The sequence below is a fragment of the Microcaecilia unicolor genome, chromosome 6 (genome assembly GCF_901765095.1).
Source record: "Microcaecilia unicolor chromosome 6, aMicUni1.1, whole genome shotgun sequence".
Lineage (NCBI taxonomy): Eukaryota > Metazoa > Chordata > Amphibia > Gymnophiona > Siphonopidae > Microcaecilia > Microcaecilia unicolor.
Window position 1 is genome coordinate 132015446 of NC_044036.1, and position 18112 is coordinate 132033557.

The following is an 18112-nucleotide window of genomic DNA, read 5'->3' on the forward strand; positions in this document are numbered from 1 at the left end:
AGGCTCTGTATCCCCCGTGTCCATCCCCTGAACCCTCCAGTCCTAGAGGTGACAGGCTCTGTATCCCTGTGTCCATCCCTTGAGGTGACAGGCTCTGTTCCCTGTGTCCATACCCTAATCCCAGAGGTAACAGTCTCTGTATCCCTGTGTCTATCCCCTGAACCCTCCAGTCATAGAGATGACAGGCTCTTTATCCCCGTGTCCATCCCCTGATCCCAATGGTGACAGGCTCTTTATCCCTGTGTCCATCCCTGAGCCCTCCAGTCCTAGAGGTGATAAACTCCATCCCCCTTGCCATCCAGTGCTCTCTGGATCCGATTCCTTTTCTCCATCTTAGAAGTAATGAAAATGCTGATTTGTAGCGTTTAAGTCCTTGGAAAGTGGACAGAGTGTGACCTCTGTGTTCAGAATGGTGCAGCTGAAGAGCCCCTCTATTCATACATGATCACATGTGCAATGATTCAAAATCATGACTATAATATTCTGAGAAAATTTACACTTTTATTCACAGGATTCTGGATCCAACCAGTGGTTTTGATCTACATGGCATCATCAGCATACATAAGATTCAACCTAATATGTGTAACTGAAAAGGTGTTATTAATACAAGACAGAAAGCATGTGCACAGCCATGACATCAAGCAGTACATAAGAAAAACCTGTCCTCATGTCAACGAGAAACAGCCCAGAAGAGCAGGGGGTCTGCTGCAGCCACGCCGTGGACACAGGAACATGGCGGTTTCGTTAGATACTCCAGGAGTCTGCTTGTTACTGGGTCTAAGAAAGCGCAAACAGCCATCAAGGTGTCAGCAGAGGACTCAGGATTAGGTGCTGTAGGGAAGGAACATCACAGGGTACCAACGTGCACCCGACTAAGAGAGCAGATGGCACAGGGCTGGAAGGGCTCCCAGCTCCCAGGCAACTCTGTCCGTGGCTCAGCACTTAGCAGAGTTACTTTTTACAATGGTGGGTTCCCAGCCAGAATCAGGCTGAGCAAATTCTACTTTATCTCTACAACGTGTAAGGACTTGAAATTCTGATTTCCCTGAGAAAACCAGACGTGCATTAATGCAATGACAGGCGAATTTTAAAGCTGAACTGGCTTGTCCCTATCCCTACAAACCTGGAGTCACATAGGAAAGATATTCAGGGGTGTGGGTATGTTAGAAGGACTTTCACCTGTATTCTCTTCACATGGATACGGTTACCTCAACACTAGTTTAACAAGGTTCAAACAATCAGGAAATTTTCATTCTCATTGTCACAGACCTATTCAAACCTCAGCAGCACTGCTGTGCTGTTTGTTATCATAAACTTGTACCAGTTCTACTGCCCTCTCTTGCTAGCACAGCTGAATTATAAACCAGCACCAAACAACCCTTTTTAATGGCTCAGCAGTACAATTTAGCATCATGCAAGTTCCTTACCTAACTGAAAGTAAATATGCTACAATGGGAGAAATGTACAAGTATTTGGAGTGGGCTGGATATGGACACTGCCCTGCACCCTCCACAAACCTAATCAAGGAAAGACTTGGCTATACTTCTGCATCTCCCAAATCTGCCCTGGCCCTTCTTTTTGTCCCTTCCCAAAAATGTCACTTTTACTGGAAACTCAATACAATACCACATGTATAGAATGACTCCCTGGTGGTACTTTAACACTTAATTCTATTCCATTATATAGAGTCCATGCAGGTTAATATATAATTGTAAGGCCTCTGTGCATTTTAGCAGCTCTGCTCCCCTCCAAAGTGCAAACAGGAGCACTTTTTAAGTGATATAATTAATTTGCATCTGAAGGGCAATAAATGAATAAATGCCAGCATCAGTAAATCTCTGCACTGAGCTTTAGCTGGGTCTCACTTTGGTTTTCCGCCAGCCATACACCCAAAGTGGACAAAGAAAGGCTATGAGGAAAGGCTAACGTGTCTAGGCTCTTCAGCTTGGAGAAAAGGCGGCTGAGGGGAAATATGATAGAGGTCTATAAAATAATGAGTGGAGTTGAACGGGTAGATGTGAAGCGTCTGTTTACGCTTTCCAAAAATACTAGGACTAGGGGGCATGCGATGAAGCTACAATGTAGTAAATTTAAAACGAATCGGAGAAACTTTTTCTTCACTCAACCTGTAATTGGGCTCTGGAATTTGTTGCCAGAGAATGTGGTAGGGGCACTTAGCTTAGCGGAGTTTAAAACAGGTTTGGACGGCTTCCTAAAGGAAAAGTCCATAGACCATTATTAAATGGACTTGGGAAAATCCACTATTTCTGGGATAAGCAGTATAAAATGTTTTGTACTTTTTTGGGATCTTGCCAGGTATTTGAGACGTGGATTGGCCACTGTTGGAAACAAGATGTTGGGCTTGATGGACCTTTGGTCTTTCCCAGTATGGCAATACTTATGTAAACTCTGAAAGGACATTGGAAAGACACTTAAAGGTAAGAGCAAGCAAACTGACAGAGAAAGAAAATGTGAAGAGAGCAGCAGCATAGTGTTCTCCCAGGAAAGAAAAAGCAGCATCTGGGAACTCAAGATCCAATGTCCAACACCGAGTACATAGGACGTGTGCTCCACAGCTGGTGCATTCCCAGAACAGTTTACTCAGCAGCACCCAAATGCCTCCAATCCCTTCCCCCTTCTCCAAAAATGAAAAGCCTTTCCATTGCTTAACCCTTCAAGTACTTATTTCTGAGAGACTGTCTGGAGATCACTGTAGACCTCTGGAAGAGCCATGATGGCAAGATGGCCTTACAACATACCCACAGCACACCGCTGGTTCTGGCTGTACAGGGGACATTGTGCTTTCCCAGTACCTGACTGCTGTCCTCTGCACGGTACCAGATTGGCTGACCCACACAGCAGTGTCCTGACCTCAAGCACAAGAGTATTAACCCCATGGAAGGGAAATAATTTTGAGTTTAGCTCAGGCTTTTTTCAGTTGAAGCTCCAGGTAAATTACATTCAGGTATTTCCCTGTTCCTAGAGGGTTCACAAACTAAGTTTGTACCTGAGGTAATGGAGGATTAAGTGACTTGCCCAAGATCACAAGAAGCTTCGGTAGGATTTGAATCAGGCTTCCCTGGTTCTTACCCTGCTCCACTAACCATTAAACTACTCCTCCACTCCACATACAGGAGGCGCTGTGATCTTTGGTGGTGGTGGGTAACAGTGCCACATATAGGGGGAGCTGTGGTCTTGGTAGGGTAGGTAACACAGTCAGAGAACTCCATACCTTGGGATGGACACTGAAAAGCTGAAAGGGGGCACAATTTAGCAAGCAGTACCAGCTGGCTCTTATTTCGTACCTTTTGTTTTACACCTTACATTAAGGCAGAAATAGAAAGAGATATCTGTAAAGTACATTTATTTACAAAACAGAACAGGCAAGATCCAGGTAAGGACAAAGGGACTGTTAGTAATACAGGCAGTTGTACTGGACCTGAAGACCAAGACACTGGTGGACCTGCGGTCCCATGAGATGTCTTATATCTGTTTCCTGACCTCTCCGAAACGGCAAACTCCAAGGTCTTCTTATTGTGCGTCTTGTGAGAATTATGGACGGCTTCCCAGAGCATTGTCCATATTTTTATTTGTTTTTGGGGGGTTTTGTTTTTTTTTGGAGGGGGGGGTCCTTATAAGCCCAACAATACAATATTTCAGCATCATAAGAAAGCTCTTTCCTCTCTCATCATGTGCTTCTCCTTGGTTAGACTGACACCCTCTAAGAGAGGGTGCTAGGCTCCATGAACTGTACACCTCCATGCCCCCTCCCCAAAAAAAGGTATTACGAAGCTTTCCTTAAAGTTATTCTGATCATCTAATGTTGTCTAGCACTACAACGGCAATCTATCCCAGGGCTGTACAGCGCCACCTTGTGTAGGGATGTTGTAAGGATGCTTTCATGCAATCCTAGTCTCTCTCGGAGTTCCCCACTGCTTCTCTGATACACCAGTTCATGCCCTGTCTCCCTCACATGACTGGGACTGCCCTGGTGCAGAATTCAGCAAAGTAATCACAGAATGAGATTGTTCAGATGACACCTGTACATGCCCTGTGATGCCTGTGTGGCTGGCAGCTGTCTGATCCTCCGCTGGGCTTTGTATGGACTGAGATACTTTTTTAACTGGCCCAACACAAGAATCACCCAAAGAAGGGCTGTATATAGCTTCTGAAATCCAATAGACCCTATAAGGTGGTTGGAGAGAGAGGGCCAAAAGTGTCCGAAAGAAGCAGCAGGTCACTTGAAACTCATTATCCCTGCAGGTGTGATTTCCAACATTTTAATCCTTAGCATTAAAGAATTCTACACATTTCAGGGAGGACAGAAAGGGCAGCAATTGTAGAATAGGAAATACAGGAACAGAGAGGTTATGAAAGGCGCCCCCATTCTAGCCAAACTATTCAGAAAAGCTTATTCAACAAGCAGCTCCGTCACTGCCACATGAATAACCCCACAACCGTTCAGAAACTGAGAACAAACAGCATGTGGCATTTTTAAAGGATCTGTGGATGTGCCCAGGAAGCAGGATTCACATAGCCAGGTCCGGAAGAAAAATGGCTGGTGGTCACACCCTAAAGGGCTGGTGTCCCACATCCCTCTAAGCTGTTCTCTGCTCTTGGGATTCTCAGTCTCAATCTCATAACCTGCCTTCTCCCTGGCCCAAGCAGATTCCAACAAAGACAACCAGTGCCGCAGAGAGTAAGACAATTTTATAAATAGCGCTGACAAAAATGCGTAAGTGTTATTTATAAATGGCGCTCAAAGTTAGGTATCGCGATGGCCGGGAACTGCGGCTACATTTATGCGCTACCACTTACAGCAATGAAACCTTGATGTAAATCTGCACAGATCCCCCTTCACTCTATAACCACACACAGGAGATAAAGGAACATAAGTGATCCACTCATGACCCTCAAATGGATTCTGCCCTCTTCTTTGATCTGCGCATATTTATGCACACAGGGGTCCTTTTACAAAGGTGTGCTAGCGTTTTAGCATGTGCATTAAATGCTAGAGACGCCTATATATTCCTATGGGTGTCTCTAGCATTTACCATGCTAATCATTAGCGCACATTAAAAACACTACCGCAACTTTGCAAAAAGAACCCTCAGCGTTTAATGAAGGCCAATTAGCACCAATAATTGATTTCCAGGGCCCAATTATTTTGGCGCTAATTGGCTTGTTATTTGATTTTTAATGGAGTGGGCCATCACTGCGGGGTGGGAAGTGGGGGTGAGTGGTAGAGGAAGAAGGAATAAGTGGATAAAGAGGAAGGGGCTACAGGGTTGGAAACTATTGAAAATGTTAAAACATTATTGTACCTTTCTATGAGCTGCACCAGCTGTCATCATATTTTGTTAATAAAGAGATTTAAGCTAAAGCATTTTACATAAATCCAACCCATGCTATTCTGTGACAGAAAACACGTGCAGAGAACCACGACCCCACACACAGATCCAAGAAACAGCTATGAGCGTGGGGCTCCTGAGGACGATTGCCTCCACCCGCTGCCAAATAAACCCAAGGGCTGCATCCCAGGATGCTTTACTCACAGTGGGACACCGTGCACTCAAACTGCCTGTTACATAAAGGAGATTTCACAGTTTTCAATCACGTGTAGTAATTTGTAGAGTGGGAAAGAAAGAATCTAACCGCACAACTGTGCTATGCTGTACGGCAGGGTAATCAGCTCCTTAACTACTTGTAAACAGAAAACCACTGTCCACATGTCTAGATGCCCTGCATCGTGCTGCACCATACTGCCAGGGAACCATAGGGCTGTAGTTTCATACTTTCACTATTCTGTCACGAAGAGCGATGGAGTCTGGGTGAACTGAACAACCTTCCAAACTTTCCAACAGTGAAGAATCTGAGCAGAGCTCAACCAGTGCATCAAGTCTTGGGTGTTGGTCTGGTATTGCTCGATATACAGGTAATGCAGACCATCTGCCCCTTTCCAACTACGCTTCCTCCCTCCCCAGGTAAGTCAACACGCAGGATGCTGGAGGGCTCATTTCGGAGGTAACTAAAAAGGAATCGGTAATCATTTTGTTTTATATATATTATATATATATGTATGTATGTATGTATGTATCCATACATACACACATGCACTCACACGCACATACACACACACACACACACACATATATATATATATATATATATGGTATACATTCCAGTGAAAATATATAGAACCATATTATACCACGATACAGTTTTTACTTCCAGCTTATGAAATGTTTCTGCTCACGTGTTCCTACAGAAGTAACACTAGGCCTCCCTGGGAGACCGACTCATTAGTTCGTAAACACTTTAGATCAGAGCATTGGTTACGTATCCACTGCCTGGACACCAGCTACATAGTCCCTGATTTATCAGAGGAATTACTGGGGAAAATCTTTTCCGTGGGGGTCACTGCTGGGCTGCCCACCCCTGAGCTGCTGCTGCTGCTGCCGGATCGGTGCTGCGTCATTGGTCTGACTGGCCTCATGGGTGGGGGTCTAAGCTGAGCACCTGCCAGCCTCGCGGAGAGGGCTGGCTTGAAAGTGGTCATCATTTCTGTGCAGGAGCTGCTGCTACGCCTCATGACGGCGTCAGGGTCCCGTATCATAATGGTGTGAAGGGGGCTGGCGGGCTCCGAGTTTCCTGGCCCCACCTGGGGATTTTTCAGAGGCTCCAGGGTGTCCAGCACGACATCTGGGGCCTGCTTCACAGTATTCTGTCTCTCCAGCTCACGCAACTCATTCAGAGCTGTGCTCATCGTCTTCTCGATGTCCTGCAACCCAGACAAAAAGGTAGGAAGGGATCAGGAGAAACACTTTGTTCTAGACTGATTGTTGTTGGGTTTTGCAGTAATGAATGTCAGCTCTTAATGACCATCTTGAACCGGGTAGGTCTGGGGGTGGAGTTAGGGAAGGTTGGCAGTTATGTGGGTGCTGGCAATATTAAGTGCTAACTTTGGCCACATGACTCTACTGCTCTCACAGCTCCCACACACAATATCAGGTGGTAATACCATGAGACTACCACTAAGACTGTGGCAGCAATCTTGCATCATGAGCAAGAGAGGTTTCTCCTGCCCACCTTACTCACTGGACCACCAGGAATGGTCAGGTAAGCCTCAGGAGGGTCTACTGGGAGGTGGGGGGCTTCTATGTTGGGGGTGGATCCTGGAGGGGGATCAGAATGTGGGGAGCTGTGTCATGTGGGGTGGGGGCTTCTATTGTTAGAGAACTAGTCTGGGGGGGGAGTTAGAATGGGGGGGTCATGTCATGTGGGGGGTGGGGCTTCTATTGTTGGGGTCAGGTCCAGGAGGGAGGATCAGAATTGGAAAGGGGTTCTGGGGGGTGGGGAGGAAGATCTGATATCTTCTTATGCAGGTCTCTGCAGATATCCAGCCTGAATTTTGGCTGAAACTCACATAAGAAACCACTGGGCCAGTTCATATCTACATAGCCCCAGATAATCAATGCTGATGCCCGGCCATAGCCCGACATTCAATATCTGGGGCTAATTTAACTGATGACGGTCAGCACTTAAAAAAAACTACTGACTGCTCCCAGCTCAGTATTGACAGATAAATAACACATTGCCACATAATTAAAGTCTTCACTACCGTACCTCTCCTCACTAATCAAGATAAATTTACTCGGATTCATCAGATGGAAACGTTTTTATAACTCAGTTCCAACCTTGCATCCCTAAGCCTGCTGTTCCAGGCTGGGTGGCATCACTGAAACCATCCTTGTCCTCCATCGCTTTCCATGTACCCCTTTCACTATCAGGATTCTCAACAAACAATCCTCACTCAGTCTTAAACTGAGGAAATACTTTACAGAAAGGGTGGTGAATTTGTGGAACGGCCTCCCGGTGGAAGTGGTGGAGAGGAAAACAGTATCTGAGTTCAAGAGAGCTTGGGACAAGTCCATAGTATCTGTAAGGGAGTGACAGGGAGAGTAGATGACATGGATGGGCAGACTGGGTAGGCCACATGGTCTTTATCTGCCTACATTACTAAATGGACTTGGGAAAAATCCACAATTCCAGGAATAACATGTATAGAATGTTTGTACGTTTGGGAAGCTTGCCAGGTGCCATTGGCCTGGATTGGCCGCTGTCGTGGACAGGATGCTGGGCTCGATGGACCCTTGGTCTTTCCCAGTGTGGCATTACTTATGTACTTATGTACATTATTCTCTGTTTTTCTATGGCCTGGCAAGCAATTCTGTATCTTATTGATGAGAGTCCTGGATGCAAACAGATGGACAGACATACAGACAGACTGCCCCTCAACGATAAGCTCTATCACCTGATGCAAAATACACCTTTAAAAACACCCCTTGAATTTGGACTGATGCACCTTGTTCTCGGCTTCCGCAGCTGGTGTCATGAGTGTTGCAGTTGTCTGGGTCGTGTCACGTCCAAGTAGTGGAATCAATGTTTCAGCTGTTATGCTGTGGCTTTTTTGAAGGTAGGCTATAAGGTCTGTAATTTGTCTTTATGATTGGTTAGGGTTTGAGGTGGGCAGTTTCCTCAGAAAGGTGGCAGATTTTGATGGGAAATTGAGGAAGGAAATTTAAATGTGTGAAGGTGGACAAAGCCATGGGACCGGACGGGATCCACCCCAGAATATTGCGGGAGCTCAGAGAGGTTCTGGCGGGTCCTCTTAAAGATTTGTTTAATAAATCCTTGGAGATGGGAGAGGTTCCGAGGGACTGGAGAACGGTGGAGGTGGTCTCTCTTCACAAAAGTGGTGATAGGGAAGAAGCTGGAAACTACAGGCCGGTAAGCCTCACTTCGGTTATTGGAAAAGTAATGGAAGCGATGCTGAAGGAAAGGATAGTGAATTTCCTGGAAGCCAATAAGTTGCAAGATCCGAGACAACATGGTTTTAGCAGAGGGAAATTGTGCCAAACGAATCTCATTGAATTCTTTGATTGGGTAACTGGAGAATTGAATCATCGACGTGCTATAGACGTAATCTACTTAGATTTTAGCAAAGCTTTTGACACGGTTCCCCACAGGAGGCTCTTAAATAAACTAGATGGGCTGAAGATAGGTCCCGAAGTGGTGAACTGGATTAGGAACTGGTTGACGGACAGACGACAGAGGGTGGTGGTAAATGGAGTTCGCTCGGAGGAGGGAAAGGTGAGTAGTGGAGTGCCTCAGGGATCAGGGCTGGGGCCGATTCTGTTCAATATATTTGTGAGTGACATTGCCGAAGGGTTAGAAGGTAAAGTTTGCCTATTTGCGGATGATACTAAGATTTGCAACAGAGTGGACACCCGGGAGGGAGTGGAAAGCATGAAAAAGGATCTGAGGAAGCTAGAAGAATGGTCTAAGGTTTGGCAATTAAAATTCAATGCGAAGAAATGCAAAGTGATGCATTTAGGGAGTAGAAACTCACGAGAGACTTATGTGTTAGGCGGTGAGAGTCTGATAGGTACTGAGGGGGAGAGGGATCTTGGGGTGATAGTATCCGAGGATCTGAAGGCGATGAAACAGTATGACAAGGCGGTGGCCGTAGCGAGAAGGTTGCTAGGCTGTATAGAGAGAGGTGTGATCAGCAGAAGAAAGGAAGTGTTGATGCCCCTGTACAAGTCGTTGGTGAGGCCCCACCTGGAGTATTGTGTTCAGATTTGGAGGCCGTACCTTGCAAAGGATGTTAAAAAAATGGAAGTGGTGCAAAGAAAAGCTACGAGAATGGTATGGGATTTGCGTTCCAAGACGTATGAGCAGAGACTTGCTGACCTGAACATGTATACCCTGGAGGAAAGGAGGAACAGGGGTGATATGATACAGACATTCAAATACTTGAAAGGTATTAATCCGCAAAAAAATATTTTCCGGAGATGGGAAGGCGGTAGAACGAGAGGACATGAAATGAGATTGAAGGGGGGCAGTATCAAAAAAGATGTCAGGAAGTATTTTTTCACGGAGAGGGTGGTGGATGCTTGGAATGCCCTCCCGCGGGAGGTGGTGGAGATGAAAACGGTAATGGAATTCAAATATGCGTGGGATATGCATAAAGGAATCCTGTGCAGTAGGAATGGATCCTCAGAAGCTTAGCCAAAATTGGGTGGCGGAGCAGGTGGGGGAAGAGAGGTTGGTGGTTGGGAGGCGAGGATAGTGGAGGGCAGACTTATACGGTCTGTGCCAGAGCCAGTGATGGGAGGCGGGACTGGTGGTTGGGAGGCGGGAAATACTGCTGGGCAGACTTGTACGGTCTGTGCCCTGACAAAGGCAGGTACAAATCAAGGTAAGGTATACACATATGAGTTTATCTTGTTGGGCAGACTGGATGGACCATGCAGGTCTTTTTCTGCCGTCATCTACTATGTTACTATGTTACTAACAAACCTTCCCATCCTAAATTCCTGTCAAAATTCACGTTTGTACCAGCGGACTTTCCTACCTCAAATTCCTGCCTTCCTGAGGAAACTGCCCATTTCAAATCCCAACCAATCAGTTTAGAGAAACTAATACATAACGACAAACTGAAGACCTGACAGCACCATGGAAAAAAAGCCACAGAATGACGGCTGAAGCATCGGTTCCACTTACTCAGATGCGGCAAGACCCAAATGAGCAGAACCATCACAGGTACCTTCGTGGGCACATAGTGCTCCTCTTACCTCAGCAAGAGCTTCTGCTTCCAAGGACTTGTGGTCTCCCAGGCTGCTGTGCCGCGTGGACCCAGAGGCTGACCGCAGGGGCTGCCCATCAGACAAGGTCTTCCTGTCAGTATAATTGATGCTTCCAGCACTTCCGAACGTAGCCATCCTGCGTTTCTCGGGGCTTTCCATCCTTCCTCTGCTGAGTGGGATCTTGTGGGGACTGCTTGGACAGGCTGCTGCTCTGGGAGGGGTATCTATGCCAGGACCCAGCCCTCTGGGCGGGCTGTGGGTATCGCCACCACTCCTGCGACGCGGTATTGCAGCTCCATCAGATCGCAGTCTTACCCTGCAAACAATTCATGGCACATGTAGTAAAGGAGCATTTTGTAAGACATTCCTAACCACTAAATAACTTATGGAGGTCAAAGGGGAACATGTGAACCATTCAGAATTCAGTTCCTGAAATAGGAATGTCTACAGATGATATTCCAGCTCCCTGGACTGTTGGGATTTCCTCACAGTTCACTACTGACACAGAAATCAGCACTGCATTACATTGCTTCCCACTAATTATCAGGTAAGACCTAATTTCTCCTCTTCATTTTTAAAGCCAACACTATTTAAATAAAATAATTAAGTGGCGTTTAAATTATTACGGTTGCTCTCACTGCTGAACAGACCCCAGCCAGTTTTCAAAAGGAAATTATCCACAGGGTTCCTAAGATTGTCCCGTAAGGCGGTAATCTGGGTCAGTTCTTGAATTAATGAGTGACGCTCTGCAGGCATCTGCTTAAAGCAATTAATGGTTATGTAGCAGTTCATGAAAATTACCGTTATGGACGAGGATTCTAGCCTTCTTTATAACTCTGCAAGCCGAGCAGCTGACGGCACTTCTCTGTTTGAAACTTGTGAACATGAAGGAGGGATGGGACGATTTCCCTACAAGGAAAGGCTGAAGTGGCTAGGGCTCTTCAGCTTGGAGAAAAGACGGCTGAGGCGAGATATGATAGAGGTCTATAAAATAATGAGTGGAGTGGAACGGGTAGATGTGAAGCGTTTGTTTAAGTTTTCCAAAAATACTAGGACTAGGGGGCATGCGATGAAGTACAAAGTAGTAAATTTAAAACTAATCGGAGAAAACGTTTCTTCACTCAACATGTAAAAAACTCTGGAATTTGTTACCAGAGAATGTGGTAAAGGCAGTTAGCTTAGCAGAGTTTAAAAAAAAGGTTTGGATGGCTTCCTAAAGGAAAAGTCCATAGACCATTATTTCTGGGATAAGCAGCCTAAAATATTTTGTACTTTTTTGGGATCTTGCCAGGTATTTGTGACGTGGACTGGATACTGGGCTTCATGGACCTTTGGTCTGTCCCAGTGTGGCAATACTTAAGAACACTTTTTACTGGGTTAGAAAGAGGAAACTCATGGGTGTGTTTTTTGGGTCCGCATGTGCATGGGATTTTCAAAAGCATGTGCGCTCTTTTACCCTTCCCACAACCCACCTGCACATGGAGCACTTAAAAAGCACTTCTCTCTCCTTCTCTGCTCATATCCAGCAGATTGCCAAGACCTGTCGTTTCTTTCTTTACAACATCCGTAAAATCCGCCCCTTTCTTTCCGAGCACTCTACCAAAACCCTCATCCACACCCTTGTCACCTCTCGTTTAGACTACTGCAATCTGCTTCTTGCTGGCCTCCCACTTAGTCACTTCTCCCCTCTCCAGTCGGTTCAAAACTCTGCTGCCCGTCTCATCTTCCGCCAGGGTCGCTTTACTCATACTACCCCTCTCCTCAAGACCCTTCACTGGCTCCCTATCCATTTTCGCATCCTGTTCAAACTTCTTCTACTAACCTATAAATGTACTCACTCTGCTGCTCCCCAGTATCTCTCCACACTCGTCCATCCCTACACCCCTTCCCGTGCACTCCGCTCCATGGATAAATCCTTCTTATCTGTTCCCTTCTCCACTACTGCCAACTCCAGACTTCGCGCCTTTTGTCTCGCTGCACCCTACGCCTGGAATAACTTCCTGAGCCCCTACGTCTTGCCCCATCCTTGGCCACCTTTAAATCTAGACTGAAAACCCACCTCTTTAACATTGCTTTTTACTCATAACCACTTGTAACCACTCGCCTCCACCTACCCTCCTCTCTTCCTTCCCGTTCACATTAATTGATTTGATTTGCTTACTTTATTTATTTTTTGTCTATTAGATTGTAAGCTCTTTGAGCAGGGACTGTCTTTCTTCTATGTTTGTGCAGCGCTGCGTACGCCTTGTAGCGCTATAGAAATGCTAAATAGTAGTAGTAGTAGAAGTAGTAGTAGGCTGCCCTGGTAGCTTCTCTCTCACAAGTCCTGTGTACTTATGCATGCTACTCAAAATACACAGCCCATGTGCACAGACATTTGTGCAATTTCTGGAGTTCCCGGAACGGCTGCCCTCCTCACTAGCTTAAGCCTGCCACAGAGTTCTTACCGGCCTATCACTCCTCCAAAGCTGTAATCCACGGCGTGATCCGTCGGAGACTGCAGGTCATTCTTGGAAGAAGCTTTGTCATCCAGCAGAGGTCCGCTGCTGGCCTCACTGTCCGCCTTTTGACTGAGACTGTCTGAGAACGCATCGTCCCTAAATGCAAATGAGATGAAAATCAGACAAGAAGAATTCCCACTGAAAGTTGCCCACCGAAACTGCCACTATGAAACGGTGAATTTAAATAAACATATATCCTACTTTAGTGAAAAGCAGGAGGAAATATAAAATTCTCATTCTGTGAGCAGTTTTAGGAATCATTGAGAAAATTCACATTTTCTAAACCAAAGAGTTTCCAAACAGTTGAAGACAAATCTATGAAGAGGCCTATCTGAAGCCTCACACGCTAATTTTTGTTAATGGCTGAGTGCTAATTAGCACATGCAAATAATGAAAAAAAGGGCAAAATCTTGTACACAAAATAATGTGATGATACAGAACAACAAAACAGTGACAAATGTAACAGAGCAGTGATAACTGACATAAAATCAGCAAAATGAGGAAAAATAAAGTACCTCAGATAACCCAAACTGATATTACAATGTCTTACTGGGGTAAGGATTTCATTCATTGGTCCAAAAACCTCATTTTTTTTCCTTCAATTTTTTCTAAATGCAGGAAACACCTAACTTAACAGCCAACGGTGGCCCAACTATTTCACTCAATGGGCTTCTTCTTAGGAGTAGTGTTTGAACTGGAATGTAATAAAAGTTGCACACAGACAAATGCCCTCAAAACTTCAAAGGGCACGTGGTGAAATTCTCGATCTTCAGCGAATCATTTACAAAAGAGAGTACATTTTGACATGTTCTCATACTAGCTTCAACATCATTCAGAAAATGGAAAATCTGCTGTTCTCTGGATGCACTAGAAATGGCCTTAACTTGTGGGAAGACCTGTGTTAAGGGTGACCTAAAGTCACTTTTAACCGCAGCTTAGTAAAAGGACTGCTAAGGGCCACATTCTAGACATGGCACCTAAAAAATCCACGAGGAAAACTTTTCCAACTAAGCATTTTCTATAAGGGGCATCTACCTATAAGTGTCTATGGCTGCAGAAATCACAACTTACATGAAGTTGCATTTATTTATATCTGTTTGGGTGCAGGTGTAAAACATCTGTAAATATTTTACTATTTGGACACTTACATCACAAGTCCTTCCACGCTCCCACCACAATCCAGCCCCAAACACCCCCCACACCCAAGCGATATAAAAACAAAACCTTCAAATCTTCTGCAAATACAAATATCACTGCAAGACAGTGCATTTTTTTCTAGCGAAAAAGGTGCTAGTATTCAAATGCCAGGCCACCCTTCAGGGTGGGGAGATCACTGAGGGACCCACCCCACAATAGCCAGGCCCCCTGCAAACAGTCACAGAATCTATGACAAGGCAGAATTGGTGTATAGAGCCTGAGCTCTTTCATTAAAACTTGGGGACCATGGGTCAATTTTAGCAGACAATGGAAAAGGTGCCAGTACTCAGTGCCCCCAAGTACCCCCTCAAAAAAAAGCCTTGGTGCAAGCTCAGTGAGAGCCAAATACAGGATTAAAGAGGTCCACGCAAGATGGGAAGGCTGATGATGTCATCACAATGACTCTGCTCTGCCGTACTGGCGTCATACCCATGGCAAATCCTGTTACAAACTAAAGGTGGTCATAGCATGCAGTACTCACATGTCCTGTACTACAATGTACTGGTGAGGTATAAGACCGTCCACTCCATTATGTCGACCTTCCCACCAGTCATCTGATGCTCTGTGGTACAGCAGGAGGGACGCCCCCTTCTTGAAGGATAGTTCTCGTGGTGACCGTCCAATATAGTCAAACTTAGCAATGGCTTCAATCTGTTCCACTTCTGGGGAAAAGAGACACAGTATGGACTGATAATTAGACTACACTCTATGCAGTGATCAGACAGTCAAGAGACAGGCCACCCTAGCTAAGGAGAAGAGAGAAGGAGAAAGCAAAGTACAGTGCACAGCATTGACGTAAATGCAGAAGGAAGGCTACGGGCAGATGGGAGCATCACTCCCAGAATTGAGGAAATGTAACTGTGGCATCAGGAAAACAGCAAGCTAGTGTAGAGTTAAAGGAGGCTACCTTGGGGGAATAAGATAAAACATTTTCCATGTTTAAAGCCTATAGGCTTTTCCAGAGACAGTTCCTTTTAATTTAAAACAGGGGCGTATCTGCGTGGGGCCACAGGGGCCTGGGCCCCCGCAGATTTCGCCCTGGCCCCCCTCCCCGCCGTCAACCCTCCCCCGCTGCTTACTTTTGCTGGCGCCGAGGTCCGACCCGCAATCTCCGTTTTTCGTCTTCCTCCGTGGCCATGCTTCCAGGAAGTAACGCTGCAGTGCTGATTCGTTGAATCCAGTTCGGCGTCTGACGTCAGACATCGAACTGGATTCAACGAATCAGCACTGCAGCGTTACTTCCTGGAAGCATGGCCACGGAGGAAGACGAAAAACGGAGATTGCGGGTCGGACCTCGGCGCCAGCAAAAGTAAGCAGCGGGGGAGGGTTGACGGCGGGGAGGGGGTGGAGAGAGGCGGCGGCGGCGGCGGGGGGGGGGGGAGGGAGGCAAAAATGTGCCCCCCCTCTCTGGCTGTGGCCCCCCCTACCGCCGGATTCCAGATACGCCCCTGATTTAAAACATATATATTCCATTCTTTCATCCAAACAGAACATACAGGGCAAATTACAGGGTGCAGCAGGAGCTCAGTTGTGGTTTACTCGCAAATTGGATCAAATATTTATTTATTTATTTTATTGCTCTTGTATCCCACATTTTCCCACCTCTTTGCAGGCTCAATCTGGCTTACAAAAAACCTGTCATGGCATCACCATTACAGGGTACAGAGATACATTTGGAGATATGAAGGTATCTGTCAGGATACAAAGATACATTTGGAGATATAAAGGTATTGGTAATAACAAGGCTAACAGTCAATCTGTTCAATTAATTATAGAAAGAAAACGATCAAAGTAAGAGGATGTGTTGATGTGTTGTAGCACTTGCTGACTTCTTCTCTTTAGTAAGTGTCTCTCTGGGTGTGAGGGATTTGTGAACTCTGGTTCTAGGTATTTATTTTATGAGAGCACATAATAAAACTGACACAAATAAGTGCATTTTTTTTACACTCCCCGTAGGCAACCCTGTTATAAAACCAAGCGCAGTTGACGTAGAGACATGCGGTAGAGTCACACAAGCAGGAACAAAGTGCCCCCCCAGTCACGGGAGACCTCAGGACCACAGTGAGAAGGCAGATGGTCCTTAGTGAGTGAAGGGAGTCCAGATGTCAGAAGGTAAATGACTCAGGTTTGGGGAGGAGTGAGGGAAGTGCTGTAGACACTGTTCAACAACCAAATTAAATGTGAACCAAAAGGAAGGCTATCAGACCCTCTGTCTCCCCTTTCTTTCTCACTGCTCAGACCCCCCCCCCCCTCCATTGCCAAAATTGTAGAAACAGAGAAAATGACAGCAGATAAAGGCCACATGATCCATCAAGTTTGTCCATCCACACTGTCCACTATCCCTTCCTCTCCCTCAGAGATCCTATGTACTTATCCAAGCTTTCTTGAACTCAGATACAGTTTTCATCTCCACCGGGAGGGTCGTTCCACAAATTCACCACCCTTTCCCATGTAGAAGTATTTCCTTAAGATACTCCTGAATCTGCCTTCTTTCACCTTTATCCTATGTCACGTCTGTGGCCGTGTCCACCCTCAGCCTTACCTTCTTTCTGGGGGTCAGCAGCTCTGCTGGCTTCTGTCTGTGTTTGTGTTAGTCTTGCCTCTAGTCTCTGCACTGATTATCTTACTGTCTGTGTCTGTGTTTGTGTTAGTCTTGTCTCTAGTCTCTGCGCTGATTATCTCACTAGACCTCACCTGTGTGGGCTATGCCTCCCTGCCTGGCCAGTTTCCAAGATGGCTTCCATCTGTTCTGTTCCAGCTTCCAAGATGGCTCCTGCTTGTCTTTCCTGTGGGCTCTCTTCCTATGTGTGTCAAGCCTCTCTTTGGGGTCAGTGTACTTCCTGCTTCTGTCCTGCTGCTGGTGACTCATCAGTGAGAGCCTTCATAAGGAAGTGCTGTGCTTGCAGTCAGGGCCTTTGCATGGTGTTATGCTCTTAGGCCAGGTCAGGTTAGTAAGTGTCTGCTGCACTACTGCTTAGCCTCTCTCTGGGTTTCTGCCCAGCTTCTTTCTGTGTCTGTGTGTCTGTGTCTGTTGTCCTTCCGTGGGGGGTCTTCCCTGCCACTGTCTGTCTGTGGACTGTGGGTCCTTCCTGGCTTACCCTGAGTTGGGGTGAAGCCTCTGCTCCAGGCTTACCCTGTGTTGGGGTGAAGCCTCTGTCCCTGGCTTACCCTGTGTTTGGGGTGAAGCCTCTGTCCCTGGCTTACCCTGTGTTTGGGGTGAAGCCTCTGTCCCTGGCTTACCCTGTGTTTGGGGTGAAGCCTCTGCTCCAGGCTTACCCTGGGTTGGGGTGAAGCCTTTGTCCGGGTTTGTTCTCTGTCTGTAAGCGAAGCCTCAGCCTCAGCCTTTGTGAGTTCCCCAGTCAGTGTGTGGAACGGCTCTGGCTTCAGACCCTTGGCCTGTATTCCTGGTTACTCTGTTTGCTCTGCTGCCTGTCAAAGACCCTTGGCCTGATATTCCTGGTTACTCTGTTTGCTCTGCTGCCTGCCCAAGACCCTTGGCCTGTTCTTCCTGGTTACTCTGTTTGCTCTGCTGCCTGCCCAAGACCCTTGGCCTGTTATTCCTGGTTTGCTCTCTTTACCCTGAACCCTGCCTTGCCTAGCCTGTGTGCCTACCCTGCTTGTATATCCTGAGGGTATATCCTGAATCCTGTATCTGTCTGGCTAGTGTGTATTTCCTGGGTGATTATTCCTGTATCCTGTCTCCACCTAGCTAGAGGGTTTACCCTGTGGGTATTCCCGGATTCCCGTTCTGCCTAGTGTGTA

At 46.3% G+C, this 18112-nt stretch overlaps 1 protein-coding gene across 3 annotated transcripts in view; it reads right to left on the reverse strand.

Annotated features, from left to right (window-relative positions):
• Positions 1-481: 481 nt before the first annotated feature.
• The window catches only part of SRGAP3 (SLIT-ROBO Rho GTPase activating protein 3), a 155292-nt gene continuing 137661 nt past the window's right edge, over positions 482-18112 (reverse strand). For 2 of the 3 annotated variants that reach the window (XM_030205441.1, XM_030205439.1), the window contains exons 19-23: positions 14832-15012; positions 13100-13249; positions 10641-10968; positions 2409-6781; positions 482-1909 (exon numbers count right to left, since the gene is read on the reverse strand). In XM_030205441.1, the coding sequence (XP_030061301.1) occupies positions 6362-6781; positions 10641-10968; positions 13100-13249; positions 14832-15012 (1079 nt within the window). In that variant the 3' untranslated portion in view covers positions 482-1909; positions 2409-6361. The remainder of the gene's footprint in view (positions 1910-2408; positions 6782-10640; positions 10969-13099; positions 13250-14831; positions 15013-18112) is intronic. The other variant, XM_030205440.1, reaches the window with a different exon arrangement.